The 14,676-nt window shown below is 36.9% G+C and overlaps 1 protein-coding gene across 1 annotated transcript in view; it reads right to left on the bottom strand.

Moving 5' to 3' along the window:
- Window positions 1-14,676, bottom strand: part of TRDN (triadin) — a 189,991-nt gene that overhangs the window by 58,150 nt on the left and 117,165 nt on the right. Inside the window, exons 18-25 of the mRNA XM_071437566.1 lie at window positions 12,901-12,948; window positions 10,295-10,318; window positions 8,502-8,552; window positions 7,952-8,002; window positions 6,428-6,496; window positions 2,912-2,962; window positions 765-815; window positions 142-192 (exon numbers count right to left, since the gene is read on the bottom strand). Of these exons, the coding sequence (XP_071293667.1) occupies window positions 142-192; window positions 765-815; window positions 2,912-2,962; window positions 6,428-6,496; window positions 7,952-8,002; window positions 8,502-8,552; window positions 10,295-10,318; window positions 12,901-12,948 (396 nt within the window). The remainder of the gene's footprint in view (window positions 1-141; window positions 193-764; window positions 816-2,911; window positions 2,963-6,427; window positions 6,497-7,951; window positions 8,003-8,501; window positions 8,553-10,294; window positions 10,319-12,900; window positions 12,949-14,676) is intronic.

The following is a 14,676-nucleotide window of genomic DNA, read 5'->3' as shown; positions in this document are numbered from 1 at the left end:
CAGCAGCAAAGGATGCCATTCAAGGATATTCAGGAATAACTAACCTCAGAAACTGAGATCTGATTTGTGACACCTTGAACAATGGATTTATTTTCTCAACTGAAACTTAGGTTAAGGTTCAGTTCAATTTGGGATTGTTACCTTTTTCCTTAGGATTATTTGAAGCCTTAATTTCTTTTCGTTTTGAAGAGTCTGAAAAAGAAATCAAACACAAAAATGAAAGAAGAAAATTAGCAACATAAACATACACTGCGTTCATTGGTACTGTAACAAATGTGCAAAACACCAGATCAGATAAATGCAGAAAAGAGATGTGTTAGGAATTAGAATTTCCATTTAATTCAATAAAAGTCAAATCTAAAGTTGAAAGCAAACTCAAAATAAGTCCATTAAATCTGCTGGCAAAGTTTCTGAGGAGTCAAACCATACACTCATTCCTGTGCAGCCTATCATTTCAGCCTGCCATGTACATTCAGCAGCAGCTCTGTTATAATTCACTTAGAACAGACTAGCACTCCCACTGCAATATTGGCTGTGCAGGTCAGACAGCACTTAAAGAACACCACAGTAAGAAGCGTTATGACTTTATTATTTTTGAATCATGTCAGACACTGCTCCTTTCAATATATCAGATCTTTTAAATGAGAAGAATCTAGGTTTGGTCCCTTTTTGCCAACAGCCTGTAACTCAAAATATATCAAAACTGCACTGAGATACCAGCAGAAGACTTGTTATTTGCCAGTCACATAATTATAAGACATTACCTTTTTCCTTTAAGGCTGTTGGAGGCTTCACATCTTTTCTTTTTCCAGCCTCTAGAAAGAAATATTTAACATTTATCACAAGTCAGGTTAGGGAAATAAGATGACACTTGAATAGAAGGCAAGTCAAAAGAGATGTGGTAATTAAATAGATTTAACAGCATGGAAATAAAGAATAGGACAAAAAAAAAACAAGGTCATCCATTCATCTTTCTAGTCTTGGATATGCAAAATAATAAGCCTTCAAAATGTCATTAGCTTCTCTGAATTTTAAGGAAACTATGAAGCCCTCTCTCAAGCAGGCAATGAAGAATTACTTAAAAAGAAGAAAGAAACTCTACAGAGCAGTTGGCATCAATGACTTTTCTTTTGCTGAACCCAAATAAAAACTAATCCACATTGATACCATTGAGATATTAGGAATACATCTCTTGAAAGCCAGAGGCTGCTGACAAAGATAAATGGGAGTTTTTTATTCAGGAGTGACAAAAGGACCAGCTACTCATTCAGGACTCCAAAACTCTTTTAATATTGAAAAGGCCATATGGGTATTGCCTGTGAATAGAATTTCACTTCCTATGTATATATAGCTTTTTAAAATGACAGGCACACTGGCTATAAAAGAAGAGCAGTGCTCATCCTTCAAATGTACATTCATATATTTTATGTCAAAATGAATAGTCCAGGGACTTAATTGTACCTTTAATTTTTTTTTTCTTCAGTATATGACAAAGTATTAAAGGAGATGAGAACTCCTGTGATATGTTGCCATTATATTGCAAGGGTTCCATAGTGTTATTTCCTTATTACAAGAGTTTCATAGCTCCTTGATGTTTCTCGTGGGCAGCTCCTCTAAGCACTGACTCTTCCTTCTTCTTCTCGCAGCAGCCAACTGACTCCAGTTCCCTCTCAACTAACCTATCCACTCTTTTAAAACACTCTTCTTCTTATTGGCTACAGCTGTAGCCTGTTAAAGTCAGGCCTACTCCTAATCTTTAATAATTAGCCCAGCTGCAACCCTTTGGGGGTAAGATTACTTTCTATACTACCTTTATTTTCTTATATTCCATCTCCCTTATAGTGATATTCTAGTTCTCCCTTTCTAGTAACTGACAAGGGAGAACTCAGGGACAAAAAAAAACAAAGCAAGCAACCAACCAAATCCCCAAAAGCCCCCCAAAAATGCAGTGGTTAGATAAGCCCAAATAAAGGAAAAATATGATCTTCTTTTGGTGCCCAGGTGAGACAAGGACTGACAACAGTGGCATAGAGGAGAATTCTCAGCCACGAGGGACGTCCTGGCTTCATTTCCTACAGTTTTTACAAGGAACAATACATTCCTTGCAGAAGTGTGTCATTTTGTTCTAGATCTATTCAGCAGCCATAATCTGGACTGCATCCAATATCTCCAGCTTCCAAAAAAATGGGACTTTGTAACAATTTGGACTTCAGACGTGCTGCTCCAGCTCAGGAACCAGGCACAGTATTGACAGCCTTTGCTGTTTCATTTAAATTTTTCAGCTGTTTCAGTTCTCTCCAGAAAGAGAGTGCTCCATACACATCACATTGCAACAAATAGTGTTTGCTCCAAATAGATGCTACCAAGCAACCCATGACCCCTGTGTAAACCGTTAGCAGTGGTCTTGCAACTGAAAGGATTAGACACAGAGATGTATGTGCCCATGGTGCCAACAAGTTAAGAAAAAAATTTGTCCTATCAGTCACCCTCAAACACCTGGATGTGTCAGTAGCCTCAGCCAGTTTCATTCTCAGACACCCACATTCCTGAGCTGTAGCCACATGGACCAGATTCAGCCTAGTTCCTTTCAGTAATATTCCCACTGTGGGATTTAAACAACTCATTTTTGACAGACCAAATCCAAAAGTGGTATAAAACCAAATTTTAGTATTTCCCCCAAGACATAAATTCAAATATTAGCATTTAAAAGAAGCCCAGATGATTTCTAGGGATTCTACTGGGATCTGTACAGCACAAATATTATTAAAAACAATATCATGGTTAAAATAATCTAAACAGGAACAAGGATGGGTTTGGTTTTCCACACTTCTATATACCTACTCAAGAGCTCTTTCTAGACTAAATAACTGTTGTGATATTCAGGTCTGGATTTCTTAACTTCTTCACTTACCTTTTTCTCTTATGCTCTCTGGATTCTTGAGATTTTTTACCTTCAGGGAATCTGTAGGAAGATAATTATGTTTCTGAGACTTAGAAGACAGGAGTACCCTTCTACATTTAAAAGACAAGTCAAGAAATATTGAGAAACCAAGACAAAAATTGTGAGCATAAATAGATGCAAGCTTGATCTCTCTTTATATACTCTCTAGAGACTGTCTCATATTTTTAAGGTGCAATAACGTTAGTAGCAAAAGCGAGAATAGAAATTGCTTTTGGTGACTGTTCGTAGAGACCACATAGAAGAGAGAAATTCGAAAGATGAGGATAAGAGCAAGCAATGACACAGGATTAGGAATTCTTTGGGTCTTATCCAAAACTTCATGAAGACAGTTTCTGCTTTCTCCCTCTGAAGAATATATCTTTACCTCAGTCCTTTAGGGAATATGCATTCAGGGTCAGCAAGCACAGGAAAAGCACACGCTATGTTGTGTAAATAGCTAAAGTTTAAATATTTTTTTCAAGCAACAGTTGCTTGACATCCTAAGTGTATTTATCAGGGAAATTAGGAGAAAATAGTTTTTTCCAAAGTGAAGAAAGAATTTGATAGGCTTTTGAATGTATGCTGTTTGAGTGAGAGAATATCACAGCCTGCAGAATGCTAAATAGACCCAAGTGCATTCCATCTGACAGGATATAGCACCTAAGCATATAGAAAAAACCCATGCCATTTATTCCAAATGAAAGTAAACTAAATCTTCAGCAAAACAGAAAAAGCTAAAAGAAGATTCTTTAAAAAATAATTTTAACTCTGAACATCCTCCTGGCTACCATGGTACCAGGAAGTGATCCCACTTATCCATCTGGATTTAAGTGCGAGTTGTAACAGAAAAAAACCCCACTTCCAGGGTGGCTGAAGCTGGTGGAGAAACCACCGCACAGGGATAGGTTATGAAATTAGGAGCCTGATCTTCACAGCAGCAGGTGGATTCTTCTTCAGGGGACTGAGAAAAAACTTCCAGTGTGAATCCTGAAACCCTTTGAAGTAGCCTCTATATTGAATATATGAAAAGGCTTGAGGGAACAGGTGCCCCACTAGACCATTTTACTCTGGGCACACTGGTGATCTCAGTGATCAGCAGCCACCCTTGCAGCCACAGCCACAAATCTTGGCCTTGTGGGTTTTGTCCCACGTGCCCACGCTGGCTTTTTGTCATCAGTGTAGCAGATCTCCCTTACATTTCCTATCATATTTAGCTCCTAAAGAAGCTTCAGCACTTTTGATTCTCACAACTTTTGGATATAATTCTCAGTGCAGGACACATTATATGGTGTACCAAGTTCCCCACCCTGTGAGCCAAGGATACTGAGATCACCAGTTCTGCTCTTCTTCCAGGGAGCAGGTTTTCATTTTCAGAAGTTTAAACAGAAGTTTAAACTCACTGATGACTTTTCAGAAGTTTTCAAACTTCTGCTCCCAGCTGACCACTTTACTGCTGGTCTCAGAAGGGGAAAAACATAAAGCTGGCTTAAAGCCAGCTTTCACCATAATGCTTTCCTCCCACATTCTACTCCAGGGGTGAAGCTGGGTCAGGTTAGGAAGATGGTATAGAATGATGAAGCAGCAGCAGTGTGATATCCTCAGGATAAAGATATAATTCTCATGCAAATGACAATGGCAGATAAATAAATGGAAATAGACAGAAATGTAAACTGCTACTGTTCACGATATAACTCCATTTTTAAGGGAAAAAATGTTACAAGTTAAGAAAAAAAAAAGCCACAGGCAAGATATTATTTCATGTTACATTTGCTTTAAAGGAAGTGTAAGTATTGCATAGCAGGTACAAATCAGCTCATTTGTTTCTTTAATGACAGTATACTATAACATATATGGCAAGAAAGAAATACGCACTATTGAATTATTTCCCCTATCAATCTGTGTATGAAAATAAATAGGTTTCTTATCCACACATAGCTGACATAAGAAAATATTCAAAGACATCCCAAAACATGTCAAAAGTAAAGAAGAAGAAAAAAGAACATTTGTTCGGAAAATAAATCATGGAACACAGGGTAAGAATGAATTTATGTTATCTATACAGGATAGATGCTGTCAATAACTCAGCACAATGAAAATATATTAGAAAAATTCAATGAAGAGTTATATATGAAATATTACAAACTTTTGGTGCCACTGTTACACCCTCTGGATGAATGAACTTCTACTCTGGTTAGCTGGGTAAGATACCTACCCAAAAACCATGTGGCAAATTATAACTTAGAGTTTCATTGGCCTCAAGTCATTTGAATGCACTTATGTCAACAGAAAATCAGATTTTATATTCGTGAGTATAAATAGGCTTCTTTACTCTTCTTCACTGCAGGGAAGAGCTAAAAAGCTAGTTATAAATTGAGAGTCTTGAGATGTCCTGTATCACTAAGAAGTGGAAAATGTATTATTCCAGTGTTCTCTTTAACTACTCTCAATAAAATCAGGCTTCAAGACTGAAGTCATTTTATTCACCTCATAAAATAGATAAAGTAACTTTGTAGGGTTATGATCTATAGAGTATCCCAGCAACAACTCCAAATTCAGGGATTTAATTTTCCTCTTTCTACTTTAAATAAAACCACTGTGCTTCAGTTTATGAAATATAGCCTGCTTTAGGATAAGGTTTTTAGTCCGGACATCATCCTTGTTCATTCAAACTTAGCCCATCCTTCAAAGGGAATGAGGTGTGATGACAGGTCTTTTATTGCCTAAGGTGCCAGACACACATTAATCACCACAAGTATTTAACACTTCACCTAGAAGTGTTCCTTTATTTTGTTTACATGAATAGTAACAAACTCCCAAGATACATAAATAGGAAGTATATGCAGTCTTAAAAATCCTTACTTTCCTGTGTCCTTTGACATATTTGTATTTTCCAGAAAGATCCATTTTAAGAAAAGAATTGCAAAACATCAAGTCACAAAGGGTAAAAAGAAGTCCCCAGTGACCTGCTCAATAACATTTAGAGGCCCACTCGTGAGGCTTGAAGAGGTGGTGGAGAGGGGAAGGAATGGCATGCAAATAGGCTTTGATTAATTTATGAACCACAGTTTGGGCAGATATGATGACAGAAATGGGGGACAAATAATGTGAAATATATGTTTATGCAGTAGAGTAATCCATAATGCAGTAAGAAAATACAACTAAGAAAGGCACCAAAGTTTCTAGAAGTTTCTCCCCAAAGCTTTATAACTCCCTATAGTCTTTGATGCTGATATATTTTCAACTGAGCTCTACAGCTCACTAATCAGCATCCTTGTTTTTAGGCACAGGCACAGAATTTTGCCAGTTTGATGCCTACTATGGGAAACAGTGATGGCTGCATCAGCAAGAGCTCTCAGGATCTGAAGGACAGGCTCAGCTGGGCTGGATATCAGTGCTACTGCAGGGGGGTCGGGAGCCTGTGATGTCTTTGCAGGTATATTCAGCAGCAAGTTTTCAGCTGTATTGACATTTAAAAGAAATTCCTACCTGCTCTTTTCTGAAGGTTGAGTGGAGAAAGTCTTGCCTCCTTTGTCACGTTAGAAGGACCTGTAATTACTAATTACTAATAACTTAGTAATTGAAGTTGCTGATAAGTTAAACAGGAGCATAGGAGACAGAAAATAGTGCTGTGGCCACTCTCAACAAACGACACACAATGGAAACTTTTAGTGCTGGCAAACCACTATCCATTTGCTCTAAAGAAACTCTTATCAAAGAGAAAAAAGTTTTGTGTCTTCTCTCTTTTTTTTCTCCTCTCCCTGCCTCCCTGTAATGCTTTGAAAGGAGCAGCAGGCTGAATACAGATGCTCCATGCAGGGATAGAGGGGGAAGAGTTGTCACTCAAGTGCCTCTTTTAATTTTCCAGCACAACACCATCAGGCAGACACAGATTATAGGCAGTGTTTGGAGAGGGCCATAGGACCCCATAGAGTTTGGATATACAGCTCTGGTGCAGATAACTAAGGTAGTGTAAATGGGACAGGTGTTCATTAGGAGTAGAACACACACCAATTAACAATATATGCACCAAGAGAATTTGCAGATTGCCATAATTTAATTCAAATTTTTGAACAAAGAAGTAATTGAATGAACATAGATTCTAGGATTTTGAAAATATACCTAGCAATAAATTATTCCTCCTTTGCTGTATATGTCTTTGTCATCTTTCAGTACTGCTTGAATTGATCTACTTCAGTTTTTCTTTGAAATCACATGGAATGACTATAACTTGAAATAGTTACAGACTAAAGTCTATATATTGCAGACCATATCTATCTATATATATCTACAGGCTTATGATAGTTATAGACTATAACTTAGAATAAATAATAACTTGACTATATATGTGGTAGATCTTTTTATTCTGAAGATGTCAAATAAGACTTATCCATAAGTAACTTCTTCCAAATAAAGTTATTTCTAGAAAGGAGGGAAGAAATAAGTGTAAAAAGCACCAAATAAAACAATTGATGAAAGGAAACTTAACTGCATTAACCATCTACTCTGATCAAATTGCCAAAAAAAAGGAAAAGGAATAAAAAAAGATTCAGACCAGCTCTCATGTTGCAGATGGTTGACTGGATGAAGCTCTGGGGTTTTAGCTATAACTTTTACAGAGTATGGAAAGCATGTTTCCCACTCATGTGCTCAAAAACCTTACTTTCTTCCTATTTTGTTCACACATTTGTGAAATTATTCAGTTTAACTGGCCCCTATTAAAGACGTAGCATTGTTCAGACCTTCTTTACAAAGTACTTAACTATTACACAGAGTGATTAATGATGTTGATTTAATTAATTTTGAGAACTCTAAATTTTGTCTCGATATATTCTATTTATATTCCCCCCACCTTTTTAATGCTGTAGATCCTGTAGAATATTTTAACTAATTAAAATATGATTGGTTAAGATTTATAATGAGAAGGACTGCTAATGATTGTTTAAAAAATTAGCATCTTCATTCTATTTTGTGTAGTTTTAGCAAGGCCTGTATTTTATTATATATTCTTACCTTTCTCTTTTAAAGATGTAGGATTCTTCCCTTCCTTTACTTTAGCATGTTCTGTAAAAAATAATTTATTGATTTTCAGGCTAGAGTGTTAAATGGTTAATGGTTAAATGCTGCTAGGATAATGATTGATTGAATAATCAGCGGTTTCTAACTGACACAAGATACCAATTAAATGTGTAGCACAAAATTAATTTTCATCAGTTTTAGCATGCTCACAAAGTGAAAACACAAATTTTCTTAAATTTGAAGAAAGAACAAAGATCACTCAAAACTTATTTCACTTTGCAGCTCATAATACCTGTTATCAAGTGTTCCTAAATTCTGGGTTTAGCCTACTAAGTTTTCCTAACTAGTGTAAACAGTGTACTCTTTGCACTTCTAATTCAGCTAATGCCAATTAAGTTTCACAGTAAATTTACTGAAATATTAAATTGGTTATAAATTCCTAACTAAACCATACTTTAAAAACCAATATGTAATGCATTCCAAGGTTCCTTTTTTTTGATGCACATAGGTCTTAGTTATATACAAATTCGTCTTGCCATGTTACCTTTATTTTTTGTGGCAGCTGGAGATTTCAATTCTTTATCTTTCCCAGGATCTGCAAAAGAATTAGTCACACCAATAAAGTCACAGTCAGAAACCACAACTGACTGAGCAATGAGATTTAACCAGAGGAGAGAATGAAGCATACAGATCGTGCAAGAGACTAAAACTATATATTGGAAGACATGGTTAAAATTGAGTTATTGGAAGATTTGTACAAAATTCACCAGGTATCATTCAGAAAGTTCAGTCCACAAAATACACAAAATATGTTTTGTTGATTAACTATTGTAGAATTAATTATAAAATTTGAAGACTTCAGCTCAGTATGAGACAACAGTTTTTCAGTGCTCTTAACCAGAAAGGTCAAAACTGATGCTTTGCCAAATTTGTCTCATTGGAGCTGAGATTGCCCAAAATAATTGGAGAAAATAATGTGAAGATTCTTGCTGAGCAAGGCCAAGGGTCTTCTTCTTATAAAAAGATCAGAGACTTGGATTTTGGCTTCCTGCATTTCAAGTAATGTAACTGCTGGTTAAACTGTTTTATATGTCATCTGAGAAATTCTGATAGGTGGTTTCTGGGAAAACTAAAAATTCTAGGTTCTCCATCACATATGAAGCAAAAATCCTTCTATTGAAACACTCAGCAGCAATTCAGTGCCAGGATATATTAAACAAAATTGTTAGAAGACCCTCTTGTTTTCTACACATAGGATAAAAAGTCAAGACTCTTGATGAGGAGGAGTTTGTGTTTAGGAGATGGAGGTTGTGTTTAGTAGATAGATATGAAAATTGTATAAGCTACAGTAGGTAGTTTTAGTGGAAATTGTTTACTGCCTTAATGACACACAGTTCACAAATTGTCTCTTTTATTATAAAAGCATAGACTGTGTAGCAGTCTAAATAAATAGCAATTTATCATGATATCAATAAAGCTTCTTGTTCATAGCTTAGTATTTGTCTCTGACTAAGATGAACTGAGGTGCTGGGGAATCTGAATTGAAGGAATACATAAATAAAAAGTTTTATTTATGGTAGAAATAGCCATCAAGTGGAAAAACCTAATTTGCTGTTGACATTGAAAGACCTCTTCCATTGGGACTGATGTCAAGAGATAAATTTTTCATTATTTTTCTCCTTTTACATTGTGTTTCTAAAAAGGCAATACTAGATACTTCCATACAATGTAATTTTTAAAAGAGAAGACTTGGGAAAGAAATCTGTTGAACAAGGTCAAAAATGCAATTTTAGTGAAATAAAGCCGTCTCTTCTATTCCTCATTACGCCTCAGACTGACTGCTTCAGAAACTACTCCTGCTCTCCAGCTTTGACCTTCATGTTTTGTGCTCACCAATTTATTATTCAGTCCCTTATTTTCAGAATGAAAAAATACACAATTTACTGCAGATATCTGTAGGCATATTTGGTGGACATATTCAGACATATTCATAGTCCTAATAAAAAAATAATTCCAATTTTTAAATATTAAGTTAATCACAGAAGACTCTGTGAAGAGAAATAAAATTCAGTGGAAAGACTGAAAAACATTTTCTTCTGTGCTTGTGCATAATGAAAAATTTCCATGAGGTTTCATATTCAGTGCAATAGTGTCTACAAACAAAAGAAGACAGCTGAAGACAGAGCTACAGCCAAAATAAGTAATTTAAAGCATGACATAAAGCCTTTACTTTCAGAAGCCCATTAGTAAGAAATTAAAGCTGTTGTTCCATTATTAAGAGCAGTTACCCAAACTCTTATGGAAGATGTTACTTTCATAAGTAAAACTATAGCTTACTTCCTTGTTTCATCTTTGGTTTATCTGGAGAAAGAGAGGGGAAAGGAAAGTGAAAACAGAAAAGAAGAAGGAAATGTTAGAATACATGTTCACAAGGGAAACTTTTTAAAATATAATCAACTAATGAAAATGTATTTAAATGCATGTTGACCCTAAGTGCTTTAATATATCTTGAACCTCCACTGTTTCTTGACAGAGTATGTGAAAAAAGTTCATGGTTCCCACTTATTTCCTTTCATACATGCACAAAGAATATGAAATCCCCTAGTCTGATATGATCTTTTTTAACTGATGGCAAGTCTCCTTTCTTAGTACTATTGGATACCACCAGAAAGAAAAAAAAAACCAACCTTTTTATCATCTCTTTTAAATATTAATCCTCAGTAACAGGCATTAACTTGCTGGAAACCATCTGATATTTGCTCATGACATTTTTCAAACAAATAGGTCAAAGAATTAAAGTTAAGTGCCTTTTTGCTCATCTTCTAACAGTTAAAAATATTACCTGTAGTTTGGCTTTACAACTAATAAAAGACCATTGAAGTGAGATGTTGCTACAACCTTTCAGCCCATTTCCAGATGGGGGAGTTTGAGATCAAAGCTGCAATAATCACTAAAACCTTTGTTTGAAACAATGAAATGATATCCTGACTGCTAAGCACATCCAGCCTACAGCACTCCAGATTTTCCTGCAAGTCTTCTTATACTGTTTTTTGTAGATTGCAAGTCCCAGTTTTGACCAGGACTGAATCCCTCTACTTTCTGAAGAGTGTTCTGATGCAAATACTTCGAATCATAGAAGTACATGGTAATATTAAAAAAACATCCAGAAGGTGTTTTTTTTTGGACTTGTCTTTTGGTGATCAATGGGTTGGCAGCAGCTCCATACATATAAGGTGCAGAAATGAGAAGCAGAGGGAATTGCTGTGTAAAAGTGTTTGTGCATCAGAGGAACTGAGCTGCTGCCAGCACTAGGAAGTAGCTGCAGAAATAGTTGTGACAGACATTACATGTTGCTCTTATTCCTTTGACTTGGAGACACTAGATAGTGCTGGCATGGGGAGACAGTGCTGCTGCTGCTGCTGCTGCTGCTGCTGACTGCTGTCATGGGAAACAGTGTGTCTCCCTTTTGAGTTCCTTGGGTATCACAACCCGGGGTTTAGAAAACCCTGCTCCATGCCAAACATGAAAAAATACTCTTCAGTATTTGTATTCAGTATATTGTACTCTTCAGTCTGTGCTCTTTATGGCACAGTTAAAATGTTTGGCAGGAAAAATCCCAGCTAGTGGTGGTACATTGTAGAAAGGATAAATCTTACAGCAACTCTCTTTGCATGAGAGACAAAAAGAGGGGAAGCAGTGTGGATGTCTGGAGAAGCGCTTGTGTGGCAATGGAAAATAATGTGAAGATACCCAGCCTAACAATGCCTGAAATCTAGGCCAAGGCCCACCTAATTATAACATTTTCCATGACAACTACCAAGCAGCTGACAGCTGCTGCAGGGTGTCTGTGCTGGCTTGAGTAATTCTAAGTAAAGCTGAAGCTGAGAAACTGAAGAAAAGGAAGGGATAATAGCTTGACTGACTAAAGCTACACCAGTAAACATGTCGTACACCTTATATTAAGGGTTACTGGCAAATTCATCATCAGGGCTCTAGCTGCCAATTTGAGCATGAATAAATATAAAAATCACCTCAATCACATAAAGGAAGTCTGAGCTGATAAGCTTTGGGGATTTATTACTTCACTTCTTACCATAATAACCTAACAAAGAATGGATTGTGTTTAGCAAGTGTACAAGAAGCACGTATGCAGAATATAATGCTGAAGTTAATAATAATAATAACAATAATAAATAGTAGAAATTTATATAATAGGAAAGGACACATCTTTAGATGGTTTAAGGCATCAATCCTTCTCTTTTTGCATTCACTCAGTGGCTTGAGTTTTGTTTTGGCCTTGTTGTAGACCATTCCTTGGTATTCCTGCTGTCGTTGGCTTGGGACACTGGATATAGACTTTGTGTCCCTCTGAACTATATGCCATGCACACCTGGTTCTTGCAGCCTTTCTTCTGCTGTTCCCACTCAGACATTCCCACTCATGCCTTATCCATACCAATCCTAAGATTTTTGTGAAAAATTTATACAAGGTCTGGTCTCAAAAGTTTTTGAGATTCTCTGCAGTGGCTCTTCATGGGGGTGATGTTTCATCTGGAACAAGAAGGGTAGCTCAGCTGACTTCAGAGAGCCCTTTTACTTCATTGGAAGTTATTCTCTCAGACTGAGTAGCAAAGGCTGATCCCTGTCCAGGCTACAGGGGCAGGAAAACTCTTGAAAGATCAGTGGGACACTAAGTCCCAGAACGTTTCACCTGAAGTGGGAAGCCACCTACCTGAAACTTTTGGTTGGGGTGGTAGTTTTGTGGGACAAAGCCAGTTTTATAATGGAAATTCCCTGTTGCTATGACAAATGCAGCAGAAAAAATACTGGTGAACCAATGGATTTAAAGGTTGCTGTCATGCAGCTCTCTGAATCTGAGGTTTTTGTTTCTGTGTCATTGTGTTTTAAGAGAGATAATGCCATCATGTTTTGTTTTCTTTTTACCTTGCACTGCTGCCTTCATTGCTTTTCCTTCTTTTTTCTCAAGGCCTGCTTCAAATAAAAGATATGGTTTAAGTAAGATTTCTAATCGGAGGTGTTGCTACATCAGACAAAGCTCTTCTTAAATGCTTACGCATAATTTTGAGTTAAAAGATTTCAAAGATTTCCAATCATGAGATTCCCCCCAAAGATATGAATACATAATGAATATTTTTATCTGTCTGAAAGAAGAGTGATTTCTTTTTTTATTTTCTTAAATATTTATCTTATTAAAATAAATAGTAAGTCTGATCAAGCAGATGTTGTGGCTGCCCAATGCAGGGGCTTGGAACTAGATAGTCTTTAAGGTTCCTTCCAGCCCAAACCATTACATGATTCTATGATGTCAGGTGAAACGGGGGCTAAACTGCAGCACATATTTTGTAATGGAGAAGAGAGCAAAGCAAGCAGATCTTTACCTTGCCCACCCATCCCCAAGCAGGCATGATTTTCTGTTTGCACCACCGGAAACCTGCACTCTGCACCCCTGACACAGCAAAACATTGCCACATATTCTCAGTTTTAAGCATGAGGCTAGTCTCACTGGCAGGCCACAGATGGACTGTATGTTATAGCATCTAACTTGATCCTTCTGAATACTGAGATTTCTGTGGGCAAACAAGAAGTCTGAACCAGACCACTTGTGCAGCAGGGCTGCTAAACCTTTATTGACACCATGGGAAGCAGCTGTAACAGCCCAGGTCATGATGCTTGAACATATCCAATTGCTTATTCACAAGCTTGGCAAGCACAGTTTGTAAATCCATTTACACATCTTGGGAGACAATGGATATTAGGGATGAAACTATCTAAGAAGAGGTGATGCAAGAAGAGGTACCATTAGACTTTGCTCATGGAAATATGGGTATCTTTTATAGTTTCTCACAATTTACACTTCAGGTTTGGTCATGTACAAGATTATATCTGTAGGACAACTTATATATTTCTCATTTCATTGAATTATTTGGGGTTAAAGATTGTAAATCCATAAATGTACATGTTTAGCTGTAAATGGCACTTCCAACACTTCACTTCTGTGAAACCGTGCTTATGTAGCTATAATTTATAACTATTATGCTAAATAAAATCCTTGCTTTAATTTAAAAAGCTATCATCTTACAGTGTTTGAGACAAAAAATGTGACATTAAGAAAATAAGCTTCACTGTCATTGTTTGAAAGTACAGTAAAGAACAAAAAATCAGCATATGTGGCAGGATGTAAAGTGGACAGGGAAAATTAAGTTACATATGATGAGTACAGAAAATGTCTGCAGCTTCAGGGTCATTAGCACATATAACAACCTCTCAGTTTGTTATTTCACCCTGTCATTTTATTAGAACCAATCACAGTTGAAAATTAAGAGTCTGCCCTTTAGAAACAAAGGAAATTCTGAGGGTCATGTTCTGTTATCACTGTTTATGCTGGGAAAGTAAGGGAATTCAAAGGACCTATGAAGTTCCTCCATGTGTGCTCACTGCTTCCCTGCTGCCTGGACTGCAAGTCTGGCCCCAGGGGAGCCACCAGGACATCCTTTCAAGAACATTCGGGAGCTGCTGGGCATGATGGCTCAAGCAGATCAGCTCAGTTAATAAGCTACAGTCTGTCTGCAATGTCTGCTGGTGGCCAAAGGAATGATCTTCTGATCCCAGGTTCCCTGAACCTGAGATTCAGTGAAAAGTCAGGTATTGATAGATGAGCTGTTTCAACTTGAGAGGGATGAACCCATTCACGGGCATCAA

The sequence above is a fragment of the Agelaius tricolor genome, unplaced genomic scaffold, assembly GCF_023055355.1.
Source record: "Agelaius tricolor isolate 1412-34295 unplaced genomic scaffold, bAgeTri1.0.p SCAF_1, whole genome shotgun sequence".
Lineage (NCBI taxonomy): Eukaryota > Metazoa > Chordata > Aves > Passeriformes > Icteridae > Agelaius > Agelaius tricolor.
Note: the sequence above shows the minus strand (reverse complement) of the source record. Positions and strands in the feature narration are given on the sequence as shown.